The 25,572-nt window shown below is 40.5% G+C and overlaps 2 protein-coding genes across 3 annotated transcripts; both read left to right on the top strand.

Annotated features, from left to right (window-relative positions):
- The first annotated feature begins 1,586 nt into the window (after nucleotides 1-1,586).
- LOC107388056 (retinol dehydrogenase 13) lies at nucleotides 1,587-11,219 on the top strand. Its single transcript, XM_015963408.3, has 7 exons — nucleotides 1,587-1,762; nucleotides 3,582-3,700; nucleotides 3,781-3,936; nucleotides 4,393-4,497; nucleotides 4,595-4,807; nucleotides 4,939-5,040; nucleotides 10,810-11,219. The coding sequence occupies exons 1-7, from the start codon at nucleotides 1,698-1,700 to the stop codon at nucleotides 11,094-11,096; spliced, it is 1,047 nt and encodes a 348-aa protein (XP_015818894.1). The 5' UTR covers nucleotides 1,587-1,697; the 3' UTR covers nucleotides 11,097-11,219.
- An 8,139-nt stretch (nucleotides 11,220-19,358) lies between these two features.
- Nucleotides 19,359-23,371, top strand: decr2 (2,4-dienoyl CoA reductase 2, peroxisomal). 2 transcript variants are annotated; one of them, XR_001573263.3, is made up of 10 exons: nucleotides 19,359-19,531; nucleotides 19,751-19,849; nucleotides 19,950-20,018; nucleotides 20,501-20,552; nucleotides 20,645-20,780; nucleotides 21,096-21,220; nucleotides 22,383-22,476; nucleotides 22,555-22,659; nucleotides 22,780-23,072; nucleotides 23,190-23,329. XR_001573263.3 is itself a non-coding variant. In XM_015963409.3 (10 exons), the coding sequence occupies exons 2-10, from the start codon at nucleotides 19,752-19,754 to the stop codon at nucleotides 23,222-23,224; spliced, it is 903 nt and encodes a 300-aa protein (XP_015818895.1). In that variant the 5' UTR covers nucleotides 19,359-19,531; nucleotide 19,751; the 3' UTR covers nucleotides 23,225-23,371. The 2 variants fall into 2 exon arrangements, 1 of the variants encoding a protein (XP_015818895.1); XM_015963409.3 differs by having other exon boundaries at nucleotides 22,780-22,968; nucleotides 23,190-23,371.
- Nucleotides 23,372-25,572: the final 2,201 nt, after the last annotated feature.

Below are 25,572 nucleotides of genomic sequence, written 5' to 3'. Positions count from 1 at the left end.
AGGGCGAGCACTTAACTCCTGTGCCACTGTCAGAAATCATTTTTACAAAACATATAATTGGATTTTAACAATTATTGCAAAATGAAAACAATTAGCCCAATTAGGCTACTGATATTGTGCACTATTTCAAATAATTTATTAAAATTTTCATGCAACAAGGCTGGAAAAAAATTCACTTAGAAATTTGGAGAAGATTTTAAATAACAAAAAAGAAAATCGCAATTCTGTTGAAAAAGAAAAGTACTCAAAAATATCTGTTGACCCTTTCATTGTTTCATTGGCTAAACGGAATAAAAACTCAAATTTTGCTAAATGAGATAAATAAAATCAAACCTTAGCAAGAGCCAGAAATCATGTCCTCTCTATACAAGACTCTGATGTAACAGTCTGGCCACTAGACCACTCACAATGCTATCACAGAGCATTAGAGCTGTGGTAGATACGCACACAGAAATATATTTTAAATAATAATGTAACAAAATCCCTGATTACAATCCCTGACTGACTATTTGCAAGAAGATTCAAACTTTCCACGATTACAATCCTAAATGCATTAAGGCCTGAATATTTGACACCTTGTTTCAGCAATTTAATGAATATGTAATATCTGAGAATCTCTAAGGTTTTCCATGATAATATATTATAATACAATACAATACAATACAATACAATGCAATAGAATAGAATAGAATAGAATAGAACAGAATATCTTTAATTTATCTCAAACATATTATCCCTTGCTTCAGGTTGGTTTGTTTTATTATTAGTATTTATTTATTCATTTTTTATTGTAAAATTGGCACTGTTGCAGTTCACACTCATCACTCATGGTCATGGAAAGAAAAATAAACTAAGACCACACAAAGTTTCCTGTGTTTTGAAATGCCCATGTTCTGACTCATGTTTACTCCTTATATTACCTTTTAATTTTCTAACGTTTCTGGTGTTTGAGCACAAAAAAATGCACATGCAAAACTTCCTAGAAATATTATATAATATTTTGCATGTCCCAATTTTTATTTTTTTTTTACAAGAATTTCATCCTTGGCTTCAGCCTTAATAAAATATAATTAAAAAATTGTTCGTTTCTGAGATTAACCCCTTTATTGCCAGGTATATGATCAATACTAGAATTGTAAATGATTCTTTTTTATTTAAAAAATAAAGACGTTTTTTGTGTGCTATGTAGAGATGAATGCAACGTTAGTTATTTTCCCGCTATAGATAGGGAAAATGCGCAATCTGGTGGAAAACATTAAAAACTAAAAATTGAGTCTGCAATTGCCCTGCGAACCCAGACAGAATAATAAAAATTATATATATATATATATATATATATATATATATACACACACACACACACACGCATTCTCCCCCCAAAATAGATAAATTGCAGCAGCATAGCGAAAATTATTCTCAAAAATACACCTGTCTGCCCCACAAAATGCACTTAGTTCACATAAGGGTTACGGTTCTTACTCACAAGTTGTAAAATATAAAATGGACACGTTCAATCTGTCAACCAATCTCGCGTTAGTCTTGGCAAGAAAAAAAACTTCATTTCCCACAATGCTACATGCCGGTGCTTGTTGATGACGTCATAGGAGTGCGCATGTAACCTTGTGTTTTACACAAATGTGAACCCAGCTTTAAACAGGGTTAGTGTCGTGTTTGGTGGTTAGAGGCATTCTGGAGTGATGAGTAAATACATTCTACCGGTTTCCGTGTTTGGGACGGTGTTTGGCTGCGCTGTTCTATTGAAGTGAGTAAACTTTGCATGTGATGTAACTCGGATGCTGTTGCTGCTCAGATGAAGTACAGTGCATCATGTTTATGCCACAGGGATCTTTGAAAGCTGCTATATTGAGTGTTTGGTATCCAAAGTGTGTTTAATAATTCACATTTTACCTCTAATTACTGCTCTGCTTGTGTCAGAATCAACTATTGAGTCCAGTAGAGGAAAGTCACAAGATTCGGCCTCATTTAACTGAACAGGCTTTAATTTCAGAACAAATTCCCAAACAGTCCATTCTGAACATCATCACACATAAAGCAGATCATCCTGCAATGTTTATGACTCTGAAACAAATCTTAGTTCAGACAACCTTCAACCCACTCAGAAAACGGAGACAAAGATAAACGAGGTCCTGTAGAATAGCAGAGTTACAGTTCATCCGGGTTTTTGTGTTTGTTTTCCTGCCTTATCTGGTTGAGACGACTGAGTCAAAATCAAGTTTCTGCAGGTCTTGATGAAAGGCTGACAAACAGCCAGCCACAAATGCTGTAGGAATTCTGCACAACGTAAACACAAATCATACACCAGACTCAAATTATTCTGCATGTTACTGTTCTGATACCTGCAGTGCCAAATAAATGTCACAATCTAGCTTCTCCAGCTCCAACGAGCCTAGCTAAAACTGCTGCACTGTGCATATGTTTCCACAGAGGAAACTCGAACAATAGAATATGGTGCAAAAGTCCAGTTATGTCAGTAATTCAACTTAGACTGAGAAACCATCTAAAGGGTCAGGAAGCATCTGCAGGTGTTCTGGATTCATCAGCTGATTAGAGTGCAACACTTTAGAATATTGAACCTTTTCACAATATTCTAATAGTCTGAGATTTTGAATGTGGGGTTTTCATCAGCTGTACACCATAATCATTACAATTAAATAAAGGCTTTAATATCTGGATTTGCCTGTGATGACTCAATAAATGATAAATGACCCGCACTTGTATAGCGCCTCTCAGATTAAGGACTCCAAAGTGCTTTACACTACAGTGTATCATTCATCCATTCACACACACTTTCACAAACTGATATACAATATATTAGTTTCACCTTTTAAGTTGAAAAAGTGAAATAAATGAACTTTTGCACCCTACTCTAATGTTTAGAGTTTAACTCTTGATGAGTTGTCCTTTCTTGTCCCACTTTAAAAAGTCATTCACAGGTTGCAGCCCTTTAGAGCACGCTTGGTTGTTTATAAACTGCAGTTTTTCTCACGGTCAACTCACATTTTTGTTATTGCTGCTAATTTTGAAGGGTAATTTTTACTTTTTGTATTTTACATGTCATTGTAACAAGATAGTAACCTTCAGAGATCCGTGGTTTTCATTTTATGGCTGATTTGTTGTGTTAGTTTTGCAAGTGGACTTGAGGGGCAGCTCTAGTTTAGCTTGGACTGAGACATTTTCATTAATACCAGTTTTCAATCAATCAATCAATCAGATTGTATTTATGAACCACTGTTCATGGTCAAATCTGCACAAAGTGCCTCACATAATAAAAACAACAATACACACTCATGTAAAACATGGCCTTTGCACACCATTGCAAAATGAAAAGTACAAACTATTGAAGTCACTCATGCAGTCAAAGTGCTCCCTCATCATACACACACACACACACACACACACACACACACACACAGTGTATAGCCCCCTACCCACCAACACCAGGCAGCATAATCATGGCAGAAAAATAAATTAAAAAATGAACAGTCTAAAGTCATGATGACCATGCTGTTATGAACTCGGGTGCCTGACAAACATCATTTGTTTTATGTGTTTCCTCTCAGAAGCCATGTGACTGGTGGCCGGTGTCCCAGTAAGGCTACAATTAAAGGAAAGACTGTGATTATAACTGGTGCCAACACGGGCATCGGGAAGGAGACGGCTCAAGAGCTGGCCAAGAGAGGTGTGGAGACATAGGTGTTGATTTGTTCCCAAAAGGGACAGCCTCGTTTATGCTGTCACTAATCTTTCCTGTGTTTCCAGGAGGTCGGATCATTATGGGATGCCGTGACATGGAGAAGTGTGAAGCAGTAGCAAAGGATATCCGAGGGAAAACTCTGAATCCTCATGTTTACGCATGTCACCTTGACCTTGCCTCAATGAAGTCTATCCGAGAGTTTGCTCAGAGAATCAACCGAGGTGATGAAAGTCAATCTGACTCTTTTTTTGATGGAAAAACAGAAAGCAGCAATCCCGAAGACAGATTTTCAAATATCAGGGGTGTGTCTTGGCAAGAATGTGGCTATACGATATTTATCACAATATATCGTGATACTAAAATCCCGACAATATCTACAACTTGTAAGACTGAATTTAACAGGAAAAACTCAGGCCAGACACTTCCAAAACACGTCCACATCTCTGAAAATTGTTGTTCCGACAGAATGAAGGAAGTAAAAACTGCTGCCACCTAGCAGTTGGAGTTTCAATTACACCCAACAAAAAATACAGTCAATTTTTTCATGTGAATTCTCAATAAAATATAAAATCAATACACTGTTTTAATTATGGATTCAGTATCATAACACAAAATATGGCCATATTTTATTATATCAGCAATTTCTTGCATCCTTTTCCAATATGGTTGTAATGCAGAGGAGGACCGTGTGCACATACTGGTAAACAATGCAGGAGTCATGAGGTGTCCAGAGGGCAAGACGGAGGATGGTTTTGACATGCAGCTTGGAGTTAATCATTTAGGTAAGGCTGGTAAATCTGGTAGCTGTGAAGCACCCAAACACTTCTGAGTAAAACTTCCCCTACTCTGTGATTAACTGGTGCGTCTGACTTCCTCCAGGACACTTCTTATTGACAAACCTCCTCCTGGACAAGTTGAAAGAGTCTGCCCCCAGCAGAGTGATCAACCTGGCCTCGCTCGCCCACATTATAGGAAAGATGGACTTTGACGACTTGAACTGGGAGAAGAAGAAGTTTGATACCAAGCAGGCGTACTGTCAGAGCAAACTCGCCAATGTTCTGTTCACCAGAGAACTCGCCAAGCGCTTGGAAGGCGAGTTTACAGGCTGCTGAAAATGTGGGCATGTGTGGGAGGGAAGTGTGGCCTGTGTTTATGATCAGCCATGTGTGTGTGTGTGTGTGTGTGTGTGTGTGTGTGTGTGTGTGTGTGTGTGTGTGAAACAGGCACAGGGGTCACAGTGAATGCTGTACACCCAGGAGTTGTTGCCACAGAGCTAGGGAGACACACTGGTCTGCACAAATCACCGTTCTCCAGCTCTGTGCTCAGTGAGTATCTGTCTTTTGTTATTGAACTGTGAATTCAGGCAAATCAATAAATGCTCACCTAATGCACAGTTAGCAGCTGCCTGGAGCTGCGTTCTGTCGACCCAGACGCCAGACTTCTCAAGGAGAACAAATCTGTCAGTGTACTTCAACAGAAATGAAAGAAATAACTCTAAATGTCCTCTCCATTCGAGAAGTTTCACTTTTGTAGCTCCTGCGTTGTTTGTTCAGTTCTCTTTATTTGTCGTTTTTAAAGAGGCTTTCATTGAACATAGTTCATAAGGGAGAGTACATAATATAGTAAAATAAATTTTTATTTCTAGTGACAAAAATAAAATTAAAGAAATGTATTCTCTTCATACATATTTGTAAATTGAAAAAATATTTAGGTCAAGAAAAATAGACAGTGGCACGCAAAAGGCGGCCCATGGGCCGGATCTAGCCCACGAGCCCCCTCTTTGTGGCCCCCGAACCCCCCTCCTCAATGGCCGGCCCTTAAACTCGTAGGACATTTTAAATGTGGCCCTTGGCCACTTCAGCTAGTTTTCCAGGAGCACTACTCAGCCTAAAACAGCTCTGTACTGCGTGGTTTGAGTCAGCCCATCTCAGTGTACTTTTGTTCCCATGGCAGCTCCATGACAGAAAGTGGGTGCGCCCCTTATAAGTGTGGGGGAGGAAAAGGGGGAACCCTCGGCACTGTGGGATTTCTACTCGTGAAAAATAGCACGAGGGGATCAGTAAACAGTGTAATGTAACTTGTATCCTCCACAGAAACACAACTCAGCTGAAAAATGGTGGTGTTGCTGAACATTTTGCTCAGTTTTGTGGCTTTTTGTCAGACTCTGAACCAGGAAATGGCTGCAGGCAGTGAAACAGAAGGCAAAAAACTCCAGTGACTCCACCCCCCCAGTCAATCAACGGCCTGAATCATGTTGCCGGCCTAAAGCCTAATTTATACTTCTGCGTCGGGACGCACGCATGCCATTTTCCGTCCTTTCGAGGGCTTTCTGACAGGGTCGCGAGGATGGACGGAAACGAGCTCTTTTCTAAACATTCCTCCGTCGAGACCAAGAACGCAAGCTTGTGATTGGTCAGGAGGCCGCCATTGTCGACAGCGTCGCCATTGCGCCCTCAAAAACGTACAGAAAGCCGGGGATATCTAGCAGCAGACACGGAGAAGCTTGAAGAATACCTCATGGAAAAACTCTAAAATATGAACGTTTTGTTCCCCCATGACTGGATGAGTGAAAAGATACGCAGCAAGCGTTTTATTTCTGTACAGAAATGACGGGAAACGTGGGTTTAGTGGCATGAAGAGGTGGAGGAGGATGAGTGACAAATTTGTCCGTGTTTAAAAAAAAAAAAACAATATACCGTAAATCCTCTAATACAGGCCGGTATTCAATTAAAGGTCGGGTCTCCAATTCTGGCCGGTGTCTGAGTCAGCGGAGGTAAATAATGGCCGGTCTCTTATTGTGGCCGGATGGCATGTGGTAACAAGCAAGTACTAGCGTCCCAGCGGCATGGTTTTAGTCCCCAAATCAACCAGCAGGAGGCAGTAGAAGTTCACGCAGACCTTTTTTAGGCCTTTTCTTCAATGCTTTGTAACGCTACAGACACGATCCTCTATCACGCTCCTACCACACAGAGTCACGGTGTCAGTTAACCATGCTAATTCAACCCGCTCCACAGAACACACATCACCTTCCCTGTGGCTTACATAACACTCACAAAACATGCAAATCAGCACATAGGAACTAGCAGAACGATAGGAAACACATATAACACAATACCCAGAATGCACCTGGCTTACAACCCCAGCCAGGTCATTACACTATCAAGTTCAAAGAGAACGTGCTGATTATGCTGCAGAACACTCTGGGGAGCAGCAGTAGGGGGTGTATGAACTACAGTAATCCCTCGTTTATCGCGGTAGATGCGTTCCAGACCTGGCCGCGATAGGTGAAAATCCGCGAAGTAGGGACTCCCAGCATGCCCCTCGCGGGGATTCCCTTCACGTCGCACCTACGTCACAAACCGCGGCTATAAACGGAAGTCGCCTTTCCAGCTCACCACTCAGTCATCGTTTCTTCAGATTCACGATCAGAGTTTCCAACCTACCGATCAATCCAACGAACTATCAGCTCATAGTAAGTTATCTTACTTACTTACTTCTGGAAAGCCCGGCATTTCCGTGTCACTTCGTTGACGCTCGAACGCTCGGGGGTTTCCTAGAGCACCGACGCTATCACTTCCGCGTCTGTGAAACCACGCTCCCTATTGAATTATCGTATGATCACATTCTCTTTTTGGGGGTAAAACTCAAGTGCCGGACCGTAGGTACTGACACGCGATCGTTCATGTCGGTTAATTTCCTTTAATGTTTTCTGTCTTTTATTTGCGCCTGATGTCTATCGCTGCTGTGGAGCGGGGCGCTTCACCTTGTCCTCCGACGCACAGATCACAGCAGGGAGCGCTCAGCTGTTTTCGCGGTCGGTAGATCTGCCTCCTGAGCACGGCCACAGTAACAATCAGGTGTCGCCACCTCAAAAACTAATTTAACACGCGATCGTTCATGTCAGTTCATTTCCTTTAATGTTTTCTGTCTTTTATTTGCGCCTGATGTGTTTCGCTGCATGCTGTGGAGCGGGACGCTGCACGCATCACCTTGTCCTCCGACGCACTGATCACTGATACAGCCGCCAAACAGCGAGCGCTCCGCTGTTTTTGTGGTCGGTAGATCTTTTAGAACTGCAGTTCAAAGGTAACTCATGAGGTGAATATATATGAACCCAGGTAGCAGTTTTTCTTTAGGATTGAGAGGAGATGCAGGAAGATGATAAACAGACAGGACAGAAAAATAGTCAAATAAAAACAAGTTAGTTTTTGTACCTGCTGTTGCAACAAACAGACACCATTGAAGGTCATCAGAAGTGAGGAACAGAAAATGAAAATTATTTTAATGTTTAGAGCAGCAGGAACTCCGAGAGGCTGCAGGCGCATCAGTGAGCGCTGCGCAGGGGGAGGGGGGAGAGGGCTGAAGCAGGAACTACCGTTGTTAAAAGAAATGTGTTTAACTTTGAAAATGTGGGCGCACTTTTAATTGTCAAAAACTCCAGCGAACCATTAGTTCATTTTGCTCAAATGGAAATAGAGGCCTGCCTCTAATACTGGCCCTCCTTCCAATAAAGGCCTGGAGCTTGATGAGCTTGAGTCAAATACAAGCCCGGGCCTGTATTAGAGGATTTACGGTAAACACACTATCTTGGACTGGGTACATGACAGGATATCACAGAACAGCGCTACGCCCTCTGTTGTCCTGGCGGGGACACTCCCCAGGAGACGGAGAAGGATGAGGGCAAATTGTCTCCCATCTGTGCGTGCGTGTCTCTCCCTCGTGGAGCTGATGGAGAAGTATAAATTAGGCTTAACTCGGACTTGCCAGGTACCTCAACAGAGAAGGGACTAAAAATAGAGGAGAAAGTAGAGGGAAAATACCGAACCAAGCCTGTGGGAACAGCGGTCGGTCCATGCTGCATCGGTCTGAGTTGCTCTGAATAGTGTTCCTGGAAAACCACCTTTATATTTGAGTACCCCTGATTTAGATTTTAGATTGTCTTGAAATTTCATCAAAATAAATAGAATAAGTTGAACTTTTTATTTTTATATATTTTTTTGTTTGATCTTGCATTTTTAAACATTTTACTTTTGAATAATTTAGCAAACAAAAACAAATAGGGACAAATTTGTTTAAGCGACAGTGTGTATTTTCCCTAGCGATGAGGGCAGTACATGCCTAAATCGTTGCAAGCAAGCAGTATTTTGTGTTTGAGTAAGACCTAACCAACGGATGGCCATTTGGGTCAAAAATCTCTGGGAGTGCAACCTCCAGCAAAGTGACACACATCAGACTCCCTTTTATCACTGGCAACAAGCGAAGAAGTAAATGTGTAAAACAACGTTAATGAATGGCAAAACAGTTTTGTAACTGTTGGTTATAAATCAGTAAATGCATTTTGTCCTCACAGGCTCCCGTAGAAGGAAACACAACATCTAATATGGTGTCGCTCATAGACCAAGTCCCTCTCCCATGTGTTTTAGACCCAGTTTTTATGGTTTTATGTTACAAAGCTGTATATTTTTCAACAACTGGACATCATTTAATTCATTTTCAACAACATTTCTATGGATATTTCCAGAGATTAATGGTAAAAACTACACATTGTCTCTCTAATGTTGCATTGTGTCATATTTTCTGTTAAAAGAAATTACTTTTTTTTTATTTAAATGTATTAAATTAAAGTCAATCGTTATTGTCCACCAGGGTGAAGTCCTTCCTCTAGCTCACCAACACACAATTAGAATAAAAATAACGTTAAAAGACCTAAACACAACTATGTAGCAACTACTACATATTAATTATGACCAATAAGATGTGATATTCCATACAAATATGAAATATCAATCTGATTGATCTTTGAATGTTTAATCAGAAGATTCTAGGGTTCTTTGCTTATTCAGGGATCATAAACACACTTCGTAATAATTCAGACAGAGTCAGTATGTAGTTTATAAAATGAATTTGATTGTTGTTCCTAAACTAATGATACATGACAAGATATGAATAATGAGATGTGGTGTGGTGGATGTGAGGTGTTGTGATGGAAGCTAGATGTTGTAGCAACCGTTCTTTGTATCTGAGAGAAATTGTGAAATCTGGGTGTAAAAGAATTTGTTGTTTGTTATAAACTAGAGAGTTAGTTATTGATGAAAACCTCATCAGACACCAGTATGTAAGCTTACGATACCCTTGTATGAGTTGCTGCCGGAGGGTTGCGGTCAGAGTGGTGAGGTCACCGGACGTCGAAACCACAATACTCAGAGATTAGTAGCTTCCTCTGAGTTCAGCTTCCTCGACTATGAGATGCAACCCGGGGTCTACAGGTTAGGTGTGAAGTAGCTCTGAAAAGAGCTGTTGTGTCTGTGATCACTTGCAGCGTCGCAGAAAGGTTTTGACTTAAGGTCAAAGGAGTTTGTTTCAAAAGAGGCTTCTTTCCCGATTTGGCTGAATCAGGGCTCAGCTGGAAACTGAGTTACTCGGGAAGTAAATCCTGTTTTAATAAACTCATTATTTATAATTTCTGGTGTATTCTGGTAAATCAGAATGTGCCATGTCTGGAAGGCTTTACCAAAATGTTCCTCAGAAAGCCACGCCATCCTTCAGATACAAGACGTTTTTAACCTTAATCTTATTGTAATGTGTATGAGTGTAGATAATGATTGACTTGTTAAATCAAACACATACTGATTTATGAAATAAATGGATCATTGTAAGAACAATATTCATTTTAAACTCACTGGTTTAAGCACAGGTTATTGAAACATTTCATTTAAACATCTTGTTCATCCATCACATATGATTATTTAACTCATAACATCGTGGAGTCTTCACTTATTCAGAGTGAAGAATGTTGACGTCTGGCATTCATGCAGAGAGAATAGGACCTTGGGAGAGAATGTTTGTTTGAATGTTTTGTCTTCATGGAATGTCAACACACGCTGAACAGAACCTCCTGGTTCTGGAACGCCAAATAGAAAGTGGATTTATGCTGTAGATTAAAGGTTATTATGTTGATCAATATATATACCGGTAGATGAAAATTGAGCCTTTTGGACGTTACAACTAAATAAACAACATATTTGTTATGTTTGTTGTCCTTTTCTGCTCTACGGTGCTGTAGCTCACAAAAACTTCAACCTCCTGTTCCACAGGTCCTTTTTTCTCCCTTCTGGTGAAGGGTCCAAAGCTGGGGGCCCAGCCTAGCGTCTATCTGGCCGTAGCCGAGGAAATAGAGGGGGTGACGGGCCGGTATTATGACGTGATGACCGAAAAGGAACCAGCGCCTCAGGCCCTGAATGATGAGACAGCTCGCAGGCTGTGGGAGGTCAGCAGCAGGCTGGTGGGTTTGGAGGAGGAAGGACAGCTGAGCCCGTCAAACCCATCAGCAGAAAGCCAAAACAAAGCGGGACTGACAGATCCAGCACAGACACCCATGTAAAGCCCTAAATCACACATCAGTACTGAGAGACCTTTAGACTGTTTTGACCTCTGGAGCAGCAGAGGAAAACGACCTTTGAGCTGTTCCAGGCTTCTAGGAACATTAAAATGTCTGAAACCATCACCGTGACTGGGTAATGGCAGTCTTCTGTCATTGTGTCTTTTGTCCTGCATGAAGACATTTTCTGTTTCCAAAGGGACTTTTGAGCTTTGAGTTGATAAATAATGTAGAAATCTAAAAACAAAAAGACAATGCAGCCTTGATTGCTGCAGAACACTCAGGGATTTAAGGCTATGTTATTAATTCATTGTGTTTTATCTCTTCCTCTTTGTTCTGGTATCCGCCAACTTCATCCAGTAAAATGTCACCTATGGTAGAATTATGTCAAATTGAAAAATTCAAAGCAAATCTAATCAAATCAAAGATACTTTATTAATCCCAGAAGGAAATTAGAGTTAATTGCTTGTTTAAAAAGAATACACTGAGATTGTAGCCTTCATTTGAAAGACAACGGTAGAACCCGCCCCACAACCGAGAGCCGTCAATGGAGCATGGCCAGACTAAATAATACATTTATTTAGTCTGGCTTGCCAGGCTACTGAGATTGTGCTTGGGAATGAAAAGGTACTTCCAATAAGACTAGGAAAATGAAAACCTAAAGTTTCTAAAACTTTATCACCAGAACCCCTTCCTTTCACCACATCACCCCGGTTCTCCAGCAGCTTCACTGGCTCCCAGTTAAATTCAGGCCCATCTTCAAAATTCTCCTCCATACCTTCAAAGCAATCCACAACCTCTCTCCTCCATATATCTCAGACCTTATAAGTATTCACACCCCATCCCGTTCGCTCAGATCTTCTTCTTCTATCCATCTTGCGGTTCCTTCTGCCCGTCTCGCTACCATGGTGAGTAGAGCTTTCAGCCGCTCTGCTCCTCGTCTCTGGAACTCACTTCCCCCAGACATCAGGAACATCGACAGTTTTACCCTTTTCAAAACAAAACTCAAAACACATATGTTTAAATCTGCCTACAACCTCTGATTTTATTGAACTGTTTCTCTCTGTGTTTTTTTTTTTCTTGTTTGGGTTTTATTATTGTTTTATTGTATTTTATTACGTGTTTTCTGTCAAGTGACCTTGGGTGTTCTGAAAGGCGCTTTTAAATAAAATGTATTATTATTATTATAAAACCCATCACTCCTAATATTAAAGCATACATAATTGAATACTTTTGCAAAGTGGGAAAATTAGGAATTAATTTAAAATATAAGTGTCTTTAAAATTTTACATTGTCTTCATCTAGCCTGACAAGCCGTGGTACGGGCTCTCCTGTCTTTCAAACGATCTCTGCATGCTACTGGACATTAAACAACGTGACATACTCACCACAACAGATGTCGGTAAATGAGGCAGTCCACTGTTGAAGAAGGTTTAAAATGCATCCCTTTTCTAAATAAAGGACTTAAATATATCTGCTCCTGATTCTAAAAAAGCTCAAGTCCAAATAGTCCAAAATTGATGTGAAAGCCATTTTAAACAAGCTGTCGCCATCTTGTTCCACGCCATCACATCTTCGTGCCCACCAGAAGAATTGAGGGCCCTGATTGACCCACAAAACCAATAGAGCACTGTGATTGGCCCACCACAGTGGACCAATCACAGTGCTCTTATCAGTTTAAAACCCTTATAGAGAGTTGTGATTGGCCAGCCAGAATGCTGCTGGGGTCTGCAGAGGTTCTAATGGAGCATTCCTATAGACCAAACTTTGCAAAGCAAGAATTTGTTCTAGTTCACTAGGCTAATGTTCAGCAACAAACTGAAATTACTCATCTTTGTTCTTGTTTTTACAACATAATGGCTACCAAGACTTCTTTTGAAAGAAAAAACTGCAAAAATAGCAACTACCATATTTTCCGGACTATAAGCCGCTACTTTTATCCCACGCTTTGAACCATGCGGCTTATAATGAGGTGCGGCTTTACTGAAGATTTTCCTTCACCTGTCAGGGGGCGCTTTAGCAGAAAGTGAAACAGGTGGAAGTCGTCGTCGTCTTCCTCCGCTTATCCGGGTCCGGGTCGCGGGGGCAGCATCCCAACTAGGGAGCTCCAGACCGTCCTCTCCCCAGCCACCTCCACCAGCTCCTCCCGCAGGACCCCAAGGCGTTCCCGGACCAGATTGGAGATGTAACCTCTCCAACGTGTCCTGGGTCGACCCAGGGGCCTCCTGCCGGCAGGACACGCCCAAAACACCTCCCCAGGGAGGCGTCCAGGAAGCATCCTGACCAGATGCCCAAACCACCTCAACTGGCTCCTTTCGATTCGGAGGAGCAGCGGTTCTACTCCGAGTCCCTCCCGAATGTCCGAGCACCTCACCCTATCTCTATCCATTTCCCCAGTATGTTCTTAACTGTGGAAACAGACAGCTGAAACCTCTGTATCCTTCCCCTAAGCCATGATGATGAACAATCTGTGTTTTCGGGTCATGTGAGAGTTGTTTTGAGACCCCCATGTTGCTACTCTTCAGAGAATATTCAAAGAGGAAGGAAACGTACAATTGACCCCTTAAATACTCTTTCTCATATTTGGATTCACTTGTGAATGGAGGTCAAGGGTCATTGAGCTTGCCAAATCAATTTTGAGTTCCAATGATTAGTTCTAAAGATTTTGGAGTTACACAAACTACCCAAATTTATGCAGCTGCCTAATTTTGGAGGGAGGCCTAGCTCCGATTGTAGCCACAGCCACGATGGCCCACCAGTAGCCACAAATGGCTATGACTGCTATCCCGTAGCTATGAAAACAGGCAGTTTATAAGTACAGTAATTGAAAAATGTGTTCATATTTGAAACTTTGTTCATATTTGATATTTAATGAATGTTTTTGGTGCACTTTGAACTTGCGCTCCATATTACGCTAATGTGGCTGTGTGGTGCTCTGCCCGTAGTACAGTAGCTATGCTCATAGCAAATTGGCTGTACCCGTAGCCACTGTGGCTGTAGTTATAGCCACAGTACAAGGCAGCTTGACCAAGATAGCAGCATTGAGGCAGTAGCAGCGCTCCATGAGCATCTCTTCATTACACTAGTACTAGTTGTAGTACTACTACAACTCACTACTTCAACCTAGCTTATACCACATAATTATGAACCTCACTCACATCTGCACTGTTTAAAAATGGACTTCACAATATCAACTTCTGTACTATTTGAGGTTCTTTTTTAAAATGTTTTTCTAATTTTTTATTCTCTCTGTGTCTTATTGATTTTTAGATGTTAGTTTTGGGAATTTTGTTGTATTTACTTTTTATCTTCTATCTGTGTTCGACATGTTTGTATAACGCCGGTTTAATTAACTAACATTTTTAGTGTACAGCGCCTTGTTTGGTTGTAATGCCTTGTGAATGCGCTTTATAAATAAAATTGGATTGGATTGGATTGGATTAGAGCTGAAGCTCAGATCACCTGAGACTGCAGAGGGAATGTGGAGGACAGACACCTTTAGCTTGTTAAAAAAAACGTAACGATCATGGCTTCAATCAAAATAAAAAGCAAGTTACAGTATGTCCAAGATAAACAGAAATCTGCAGCAACGCAGAGACCACCCCATACCTCTTTTATGCTTCCATCTCATAATCTTTCATAAAAAGAGCAAATCCTCCCATCTCCCACAGTCTGACCACTTATAAACAACCTACCTGATGCCGCCACAGCATTGCAGCAAATTGACAACATTGTTTTGTAAAAACGGCTAGTGACTGACAGCAACCTGCATTGTTTGGTATCGGCTCATGAGTGGCCGAGCCAACTGGAGGCATGACCGAGAGTCGGCTGGAGTCAAGTGCAGCACAGTAAAGTAGTAGAGTACCAGCAACGCCTGCAATGGCTGATTCAAAGTCAGCAAATTGCAGAGTTTTGACCTGATGAGCAGCACAATAATGACAGTTCTAGGCTGAATTTTTACATTTGAATTAGGATGCACTAAAATGTCAAAATAATGACTACACAAAAGTTATTGGGGGTAACTCACTCTTGACTTTATTTGACTCTATTTCACTATTTTAAAACATCAAATGTTGGTTACGGTTGAGGTGTACATGTACAATTTTAGTTTATAACTTTTGCTAGTCAGGATGTCTCCTGGAGGCCTCCCTGGTGAGGTTTTCCGGGCACGTCCAACCGGGAGGAGACCTAAGGGTAGACCCAGGACACATTGGAGGGACTACGTCTCTCACCTGGCCAGGGAACGCCTTGGGATTCCCCCGGAGGAGCTGGCCCAAGTGGTTGAGGAGAGGGAAGTCTGGGCCTTTCGACTTAGGCTGCCCCCGCGACCCGACTCTGGATGAGCGGATGAAAATGGATGGATGGATGGACGGATGGATGGATGGATGGATGGATGGATGGAACTTTTGCTAGTGTTTAACATGATGTTTTGATCAATTCTATAAAATCTCACAACATACCACTTCATTAAGGAAAAGGCTAAGAAGGTGAAAACCTGTTCCATACATTTGATATCCAAAGAGCTTTGTGGTGTTGATGGAATTTACAGTGTTTTGTCTGCGGGTAGTCAGGTCCTTGGCATGTAACGCCATCTCTCTGCCAAACATTACCATACAACCTGCACCATTTTACCGTCTCCACCTTTTTACATACAAGTCGTGATGATTTCCTCCACCTTCATTGTTTCATCATCCTGGACATTTTGCCTTTACTTTTGGCCATTTGTCCCATCAAAATTTTTCTATTTAGATTACCAAAGTAACTACAAAAAATAAGGCTCTGCCAAGGAGGTACACCTGACACCCTTGACCCATCATAACATTAATGAATATGCTCCAGATGAGTTTCTGTATGAGCTTATAATCTATTGAAACAATTTATGTTAAGAAGAAAGGAAAGTCTGCAGTTCCTAAAAGTTTGGACCGGATCCATTAAACTTTTGCTTTGGAAGTCTCTCCAAAAAAAAAAAACCCTAATTAAATTAGAAAAAGCTCTCATCTTATTTCCTGATGCTTTCAGACAGCCGCAGCTGCATGTCTGAGAATGATTATTTGAGGGATCCATTGCAGCCTTCATCTTTCTTCGGCTCCTACTCCCAAAGCACAGATCAATACGAGACACTCTGTCCTAATGCACACGGATCTGCATCAACTCTGAAACTGGAAACCCCAAATCGTTTCAGCCAGAGCTGGTCTGCTGGTGGAGAGCCTTGTTGGTGCCATTTTAGAAGATGACTGATGTTGTAGATCAACCAGATCACAGACTTCTATGCTTAATCAGACTCTATATTCATCTTGATCCTCTGGATTTATTTCAGGGTTGTTTTTGTTCCAATCAGTTAAAGTGACATTGTGTATTTTTTTCTGGTGATAGCGGCAGTAGATACCTTAATTGTTGCATGCAAGCTTTATTTTTGTGTTAGAGTAAAACTTTGTCAATGGATGCCCATTAGGGTCAAAAAGCCTAGGAAAGTGCAAACTTCAGCGGCATTTTCAAAACGATGGTGAATCAGAAGCCAGCAGCTACTTCGGGGGCAAATTTCAAGTTTAAATGTAAGTCAACTAATTTCAAATGTTTTTTTAGATCCAAAGAAGTTATCCAAGGTTGGTTAGTTGCTTTGTAGTTGCAGCTTCGGTGGCTAGCAGGTAGTAACTCACTTAAATATTTAGTTTAACAAACATAAAAATTTTAAAAATTAAAGGCTTGTTCTATATTTATATTGAAACTTATACGTACAAAATATAACATTTTCTCCCGTGTCATGTGACGTGCTTCCGTGGTGGTCATGTGATGCAAGTCTGTTCCATTTAACTGTTTTCTTTGACCAAGGAAGGACAGTGTCCTCATAAGCTAGGCGCCTGGCCTCGCAAGGCTAGGTGCCTTGACATTGAGAAACACCCTTAGACCCGCTTCCACGTATTTTAGACCTGATTTTTATGGTTATATGTTATGAAGCTGCCTTTTTTTTCAACAACTGGGCATCATTTAATGAATTTTCAACAATATTTTGGTTGATATTTACAGAAATTAACAGTAAAATCTACACATTGTCACTTTAAGTCTCACACCTTCAGTATTTTTCAGATTGACAATATTTGTTCTAACCTCAAAACATCAATGTCAAACTTTTCTGGGTGTGCTGGAGCAGCAACAGGTGACATGAACACAGAAAAAAACATGTTTATTTCAGATAGCATTTGGCAGCTATTCCTGACACCAATCTTGTCTTTTAGAAACCTGCATAAGATCATAAGTCTGCAACCTTTACAATCCAAAAGGTCATTTTCCCTCTGAGTACACCTAAATAAAACTTGTTTAGAGCTGCAACTGTTAAAGGACCTTTTGAAAAAAGGCCATTAATAGTTTTTGAGAAATATTTATATTTATTTTTAACTGTACTATTTTCTGCAATTTCAGCTGTTAACTTTATTTTCTCTGTAAGTGTTTTTCTCCCCAGAAGAAGCTACAACGACGTTCTGCTGAGCTGTGGTGGCCTCAGGGAGGGGGCCTTCGACTAGCACACTGCTGCTAACCACTTAAACATTATCCCTCTCCTGATAATAACTTTTTGCTTTCCTTGACGTTGGATGTGCTTCTGCTAGTTTATCCGTTTAATTATAGATCCACCAGGACAAATACAATAAAGTTTATCTTTCACCAAATAGAATATTTACTAAGACATCACAATATAACTATAGACACATTACTTGTCTTTGTGTGTGTGCGTGTGTGTGTGTGCGTGCGTGCGTGTGTGTGTGTGTGTGTGTGTGTGTGTGTGTGTGTGTGTGTGTGTGTGTGTGTGTGTGTGTGTGTGTGTGTGTGTGTGTGTGTGTGTGTGTGTGTGTGTGTGTGTGTGTGTGTGTGTGTGTGTGTGTGTGTGTGTGTGTGTGTGTGTGTGTCTGCCTGCTCTGTCTTCTCGATCCCCAGTGAGTCGTGGAGGATGGCTGCTTATACTGAGCCAGGATTCTCTGGAGGTTTCTTCCTGTTAAAAGGGAGTTTTCCTCTCCACTGTCGCTTTATGCTTGCTTAGTATGAGGATTGCTGTATAGTCACTGACACTAGTCAGTGACTTGATGCAATTTGCTGGGTTCCTTATATAGGAAACATTATTTCTGATTGGCTTAATGAACTGACCTGAATTGGAATGTTTATTATGTGAAGTGCCTTGAGACGACTCTTGTCGTGATTTGGCGCTTTATAAATAAACTTGAATTTAATTGAATTGAATTGAATAGAAGATGACTGTGACAACAGAAAAAAAAAGTTTTTTTTTCAGACTTCCGAGACAACCTTACCACTTTATTTGTATGGCGCAATTAAAAACAGCATGAGAGCTGACCAAAGCATCTCCCAAACAACATAAAAAAAACTGTCATGTAAAAATGTAGATATAGCAATCAGTAAAAACTGATCAAACACAGAACTCTGAGATCAAAAGGATTCTGGATTTCTTCTGGGATGACATTCAGAAAATCATTTTTTTCCCATCTTCTGTTTAACTGCTATTTTTATATTAGGATTTAAAATTAAGAAAAACGATCACACTTTTTAATGTTTATTTGTTTTTAATGGGATGCTGATATTTGTGGATAATAATGTCATAAAAATAAATAGATCTGTTACTGGTACTTTTACTGTCATTGTATTGTGGAAATTCAGTTGTTCTATGAAAAAAAATAACTGAAAAGCTGCTTAAACTTGCATTTTCTATTATATCTATATTTTCAGACACAACTTAGTGTTTTATCCTGTTCGTCACTTATGGCTCCAGACCTATGGTTTAGATATTTTTGATGGGAAGTATGTGTCATGAAATAGTCAGCAGAACAAATGAAAGCTAACAATGTCAGTTTTAGAGGGAAAACGGTTGAATTATGAATAAAACATCATTTAAAATCACAAGGTAAATAAACAACAACAAGGTTTTGGACTGGGAAAAACTTTAGTTTAATCATTTTCTAGACATTTCAGAAAGATAACTATCAATTTGATTAATATGGGTGATCATAATATCTTAATGATTAAAAACACATTATTTTATATTTATAATTGTTATCGTCCGTATTCTGCTTTCTACTATATCACTATTAAATAATTATATATGCTCAATAATGTTTGGGAAGGACAACTTTATGCAAGGGAGGCACGCGTCCCCCCTCTCCCCTCTGGGATCTCCGCCTATACATGTGAGTAAAGTACAGAAGGGTTGCATAAATGTATGATCTTGAACGTTACCCTGCAGTACTTCATTACCCATGATGCAACAGTTAACAGATGACGGCAGAAGTAAATGTGCAAAGTTCATTTCTGTCCGTAAAGAAAAAGTCCTTGCTTCGCCAGAGGAACAGATAAATGTAGACAGGTGGCTTTGGCTTCAAGTCCTTGTTGACCCACGTTTGTTTCGTAAGAGAAGAACTTTGTTGAGCTGCAAAAACCAGGTAATCCCACGTAAACGCTTTGGGTGCTGAGCTATGTCGACGTAAGCATCAGCGGGTTTCATCGGTTTTTGAATCAGATTTAATAGAGTAACTGTTAAAACCCGTAGGTTACAGCTTGGTGAATACAAATATGAATGTAAATAACACGAAATTAGCCTTTTTGCCTGTAATGTGCAGTTCGCACTAACATGGTGTGTTTGCATGTATTATTTTCAAAAGCATGGCAGAAGCAAAAGCTAAACAAGAGCTGCCTGAAGACGTTGGCTCTGACGACTGTCTGACGTCATACACCTACATTTACAGCCCAGATTTACTAAAGTAAGAATGCAAGTTCATGCTTTTTATTATTTCTATACGTGCTTCTCTCAGTTGCACGTTTATTTTGAATGATATCTAACAGAAATGTTCTTTCTAAAAGAGATCAGGTTGCTTTTATCACAGGAGGAGGATCTGGAATTGGACTCCGCATAGCTGAGGTCTTCATGAGGTGAGGACTGCCTGCATGTGTTTTGATACAGTTTGTGAAATATCAACGCTGTTTCTATTGTTTCGTGTACTGAAAAATAAATACATCTTTACATTTTCACTATAAACTTATTTTCATTTATACACTGCAACCCCCCACCCCCACCCCACACACAAAAAAGTCACACACTCTAATAATTCGTTGGACCGTGTTTAGCTTTGATTACCAGATTTATTTCCATCCAGTGTTGCATTAATGTTTCTCCAAGATCTTACATTGATGATCGAGTCTGCTGCATAAAGCCTTCTGCAGAAGAGGCTCCTACCCATTTGCTTAGTTAAATCCAGGTGGCCACTTTGTTTATGGCTGGGCAGTGTAACATCCTTGGCATTGCATTTCCTGTCTTCCCTTCCTTTTTGATTCCTGTGTTTTCCACACATACTATGAGCTCTTTGTGGTCATTTATCTCCACAGTGTTTTATACTTTTAAAAAATGTTCTCAGGCATGGCTGTGATACAGTGATTGCCAGCAGGAACTTGGACAAACTGAAGGAGGTCCGTTCTAATTATTGCTTCTGTATTTGTACATATCCGCCTAGTCTTCATCGATGTTGTCATGTTTATGTGTAATGATCACTTCTTCGTAGGCAGCCAAGAAGCTGTGTGCTGCATCAGGACGCCGCTGCCTTCCCGTGTGCATCGACGTGAGGCAGCCTGAGAGCATCGTTGCTGCTGTGGATGAAACAATCAAGCAGTTTGGTCACATAGACATCCTTATCAACAGTACGTGATGAATGTAGCTTGTGCCAGCACTTTGAGTTGATCACAGATGCTTTCTTTAGCCAATTTAGGTTGAACAACGAGGGCAAAATTCAGAGGGAAAAGAGTTTGGATTGATCGTTAACTTTTCTTGCATGTTAACGTTCTATCTTTGCTCCCTTGTTACCTAAACAGATTAGATGCATTACTGCAAGATAATTTTCACTAATCAGATTTAAATGAATAGTTAAATATCTTTTATACGTTTGTTTTGTTTTTAATGATAGATTTGTATTATTTCATAGTTTTTGCTTCTTTACAAAATGTATTTTTGCACAGATGCTGCTGGAAACTTCATCTGCCCAGCCTCTGCTCTCTCCTTCAATGCCTTCAGGACCGTGATGGAGATAGACACCATGGGCACATTCAACACCAGTAAAGTAGTTTATGAGAAGTGGTTTAAGGTAAATAAATCTCTCGTGTTTGTTTTTTCCGTGCATTTATTAGTTTATTATTCATTTTTGCATCAAAAAATGTGTGTACTCACCTGAGTGCTCCAGCCCCCGTGTTTTGTATTTATTATTATTGTCCACAGTTGCTGTGTGTTGCTGGAACACTGTTGTTCCACCAAAAGGGGGCAGTAAAGATTAACAAATAATTTTAAAATTTGTTAATTTTCAACATTTTCACAGTAATTTTTATTTAAATATTTATTTTCAAAAAATTCACTAACAATTTTAAAGGTGTGGGACCTTGAAAACCCATGTTTTAATTATTATTTCAGATCATAATCAGTCACTCTTGAGTTTTTCATGCAGGCTGAGCATGAAAATAGTCTCCTACACCTATCTCCTGCATTAGCTTCTGATAGAAAATAGGCAGTGAAACTCTAGGATTAGAAAATCCTGACAGATCTACAACACACTGTCACTTAACATTCATGGGTTCACCCATCTTGAGTCACGACAGGGAAGGCTGTTGTTGGTTTAGCGTCCAGGAAACAGCAGAGAAATCTTGACTAGTAGAAACTAACCGCTAGCATCAACAACTTCACTTCGCAGAAGCTCCTCCAGGCTTGTGTTATTTGTGGCATGGAGAATTCAGCTGGCGGAGAAAGTAGCTTCACGCGACAGGATGTGGAATCTTATTTGACATCTTGCCTCTGATTGGCTAACAGCGTGATTCTACCACTGACTCAGTTTGCTTTGCAACGTTGATGCTTTATCTCCACAAATATTACAAGCCTGCCATGTTATGAAGTTGCTAATGCTAACAGTTAGCTTCTACTAGTTGAGATTTATCTGTTTCCTGGATGCTAAACCAGCAACAGCCTTTTCCCATCATGAGTCAAGGTGGGTGAGTCCATGAACATTAAGTGACAGTGTGATGTAGATCTGTCAGGCTTTTCAAATCCTAGAGTCTCACAGTCTGTTTTCTATCAGAAGATAATGCAGGAGATAGGTGTTGGAGACTTTTCATATTCAGCCTGCAAGAAAAACTCTGATAATCAGAAACAATAATAAAAAAACTGATTGTCAGTGAAGGACCTCTTTAATAATTTCCCTCTGTAATATTCTGGTGTGACTTTTAACTATATTTGTGATAATGAGGGTATTTTGTGTGTAGGATCATGGTGGAAACATTGTCAACATCTCTGCAACTCTTGCATACAGAGGGCAGGCTCTACAGGTGCATGCTGGCTCTGCCAAGGCAGCAAATGGTGAGAGCTTATTTACAGAAAATAACATAAGATGAATGTACAATTCAGACAACTTCATGTTGCTCGTTTTGTCTCCAGACGCCATGACAAAACACCTGGCTGTAGAGTGGGGGCCCAATGGTGTGAGGGTAAACGCTGTGGCTCCAGGTCCCATCTCCGGCACAGAGGGCTTTCGCCGACTCGGTAAAGACTTCCTACATAGTGCCGTTACTGGGATTCATCCAACAAGACGGTTGAACTGCATGAGTTAGACCAAACCAGTAATATTAGTTGAAGTTGGAGTTTTTCTTGTAAAACTGTCAGGTGGTTCTCATATGGAGGCGACTGAGTCCTTCCGGTCCATACCTTTGCAGCGAGCTGGAAACAAGACTGAGATGGCCCACTGCACGCTTTTCCTGGCTAGCCGAGCATCTTCCTACATGACTGGTGCCATCATGGTGGCGGATGGTGGCGCCTGGCTCACCTCAGCCAATGACGTCTCCATGCTGTTGGGTATAGCCTCCTCTAAATCTGCTAGGCTCTGAGCTGGGGCTCTCCTGTCCTCCTCCGGACCCAGGTGTGTTGGAGGAGGCACAGCTTGAGATCCAGGAGAGACAGTAAGACTGAGAGTGTTTCTGAGCCGTCCTATCCATCATCTCTGATTTAGCGTGTTCAATTCTTTATATCACAGCAATATGCTAATTAAGACTAATACTTTACATCATTTCTTACAGGTTATTGGTCATCTGAAAAGAAGAGAGACAAGTGAACAAGTGAAACTCTTTTTGCAGGAGCACTGATGTGCATTGTGACATAAATCAATGTTTTCCATTGTGCACCAGGGCCGTTATTCCTGTTATCATGGTGGTTAGTATAGGACTACACTGATATAACATACTGTATTATCACTAGCTGTCATATAAGTTATGAATGAAGTGATGTAATAACTGAAAAGTTGTTTTCACATTCCACTGTTCAGTTTTATGACAAATGTGTGTAATTAATAATAAATGAATGAATGACAAACGATGTGCACTTGTAGAGTGCTTTTCTAAGTCAGGACTCCAAAGCACTGTATTGCTCGAGGACAATGGTTGTTAATATAGGTTCCCGTGGTGCTTGCTAAAGGTTTCTTTAATTGCTTCATTGTTATACTGTATAAACCTTGAAGATTGATCTCTGATTATATGGATATTTGCTGTTTGTTTCCTGAGATGCCTTGCTAGTAGTCTACAGGTGCTGGTCATAAAATTGGAATATCATGACAAAGTTGATTTACTTGATTAACTCCATGCAAAAAGTGAAACTTGTAGATGCATTCATTACACACAGACTGGTATGTCACAACTTTATTTATTGATTATTCTAACTGACGACTAATGAAAATCCCAAATTCAGTATCTCAGAATGTTAGAGCACTGTGAAAAGGTTAAATATTGAAGAGCCCTGGTGCCACACATTAATCAGCTAATTAACTCAAAACACCTGCAAAAGCCTTTAAATGGTCTCTCAGTCTAGTTCTGTAGGCTACACAGTCATGGGGAAGACCGCTTACTTGACAGTTGTTCTAAAGATGACCATTGATACCTTTCACAAGGAGAGCAAGATTCCAAAGTTCACTACTAAAGAGGCTGTCTGTTCACAGAGCTCTGTGTCCAAGCACAGTAATAGAGAGGTAAAGGGAAGGACATTGTAGTGACTATCAAGTCCCACTTTTAATCACCCTTGGGTGCGGGTGGAGGCAATGACTCGCTTCAACAATATTGTCCAGGCAGAAAGCGGGTTTGGGTTTATTGTCCCATTTATTGAATATGTTGACGATCACAGTTATGCAGGGTCCAGAATGGCTATGTCTTATCAAGGTTTATGTGAATGATGAAAATTATAACGGCAAATTAGATGTGGCATATGAAACCAAACGAAGCGATAAAAACCGTGTGACCTCCCGTCACCCAAAAAAATGCCAATGCACTGCCACCTCAACACCTTTATAGGCTCCACAGTGTCACCAGTGGTTAAAGGAAATACAAACCATAGTGCAATAAACTGAAATGTACATAAAACATTATCAAAATAAACTTAGACCATAATATAATCTAAACCAAAACAATATTGGCTCCTACAGACATGATGTGGTAGAAAAAAGTAGAGAAAAATTGAAATAACTGCACCCTGAAGAGGATTGTGACTCAAAACCCATTCATAAATGTGGGGGAGATTCACAAAGAGTGGACTGCAGCTGGAGTCAGTGCTTCAAGAACCACCACACACAGATGTATGCAAGACATGGTTTAAGCTGTCGCTTTCCTTGTGTCAAGCCACTCTAGAACAAGAGATGGTGTCAGAAGCACCTGAGCTAAAGACTAAAAGGATTGGACTGCTGCTGATGGTCCAAAGTTATGTTCTCTGATTAAAGTAAATTTTGCTTTTCCTTTGAAAATCAAGGTCCCAGCGTCTGGAGGAAGAGAGGAAAGGCAAAGAATCCATTTTACTTGAGGTCCTGTGTAAAGTTTCCAGAGTCAGTGATGGTTTGGGGTGCCATGTCATCTGCTGGTGTTGGTCCATTTTGTTTTCTGAGGTCCAAGGTCAACGCAGCCGTCTACCAGGAAGTTTTAGAGCCCTTCCTGCTTCCTGCTGCTGACCAACTTTATGGAGATGCAGATTTAATCTTCCAACAGGACTTAGCACCTGCACACTATCCTGTTCTTGATTGGCCAGCAAGCTGGCCTGACCTTAACCTCATAGAAAATCTATAGAGTATTGTGAAGAAGGAGATTCAATACACCAGACCCAACAATTCAGAGGAACTGACGGCCACTCAGAGCAACATGGGCTCTCATAACACCTGAGCAGTGACACAGACTGATGGACTCCATGCCACGCCACACTGCTGCAGTAATCCAGGCCAAAGTTGCTCTATCTAAATATTGAGTGCTTTACATGTTCATACATTTCATGTTCTTACTTTTCAGTTGGCCAACATTCCTAAAAACCCATTTTTCATTGGTCTTCATTTATATTCTGAGATACTGAAATTGGAATTTTCATTAGTTGTCAGTTATAATCATCACCATTAAAAGAGAAATTTGAAATATATCAGTCTGTGTTTAATGAATG

Source organism: Nothobranchius furzeri, chromosome 16, assembly GCF_043380555.1.
Source record: "Nothobranchius furzeri strain GRZ-AD chromosome 16, NfurGRZ-RIMD1, whole genome shotgun sequence".
NCBI lineage: Eukaryota > Metazoa > Chordata > Actinopteri > Cyprinodontiformes > Nothobranchiidae > Nothobranchius > Nothobranchius furzeri.
This window is presented reverse-complemented; position numbering and strand designations above follow the sequence as displayed.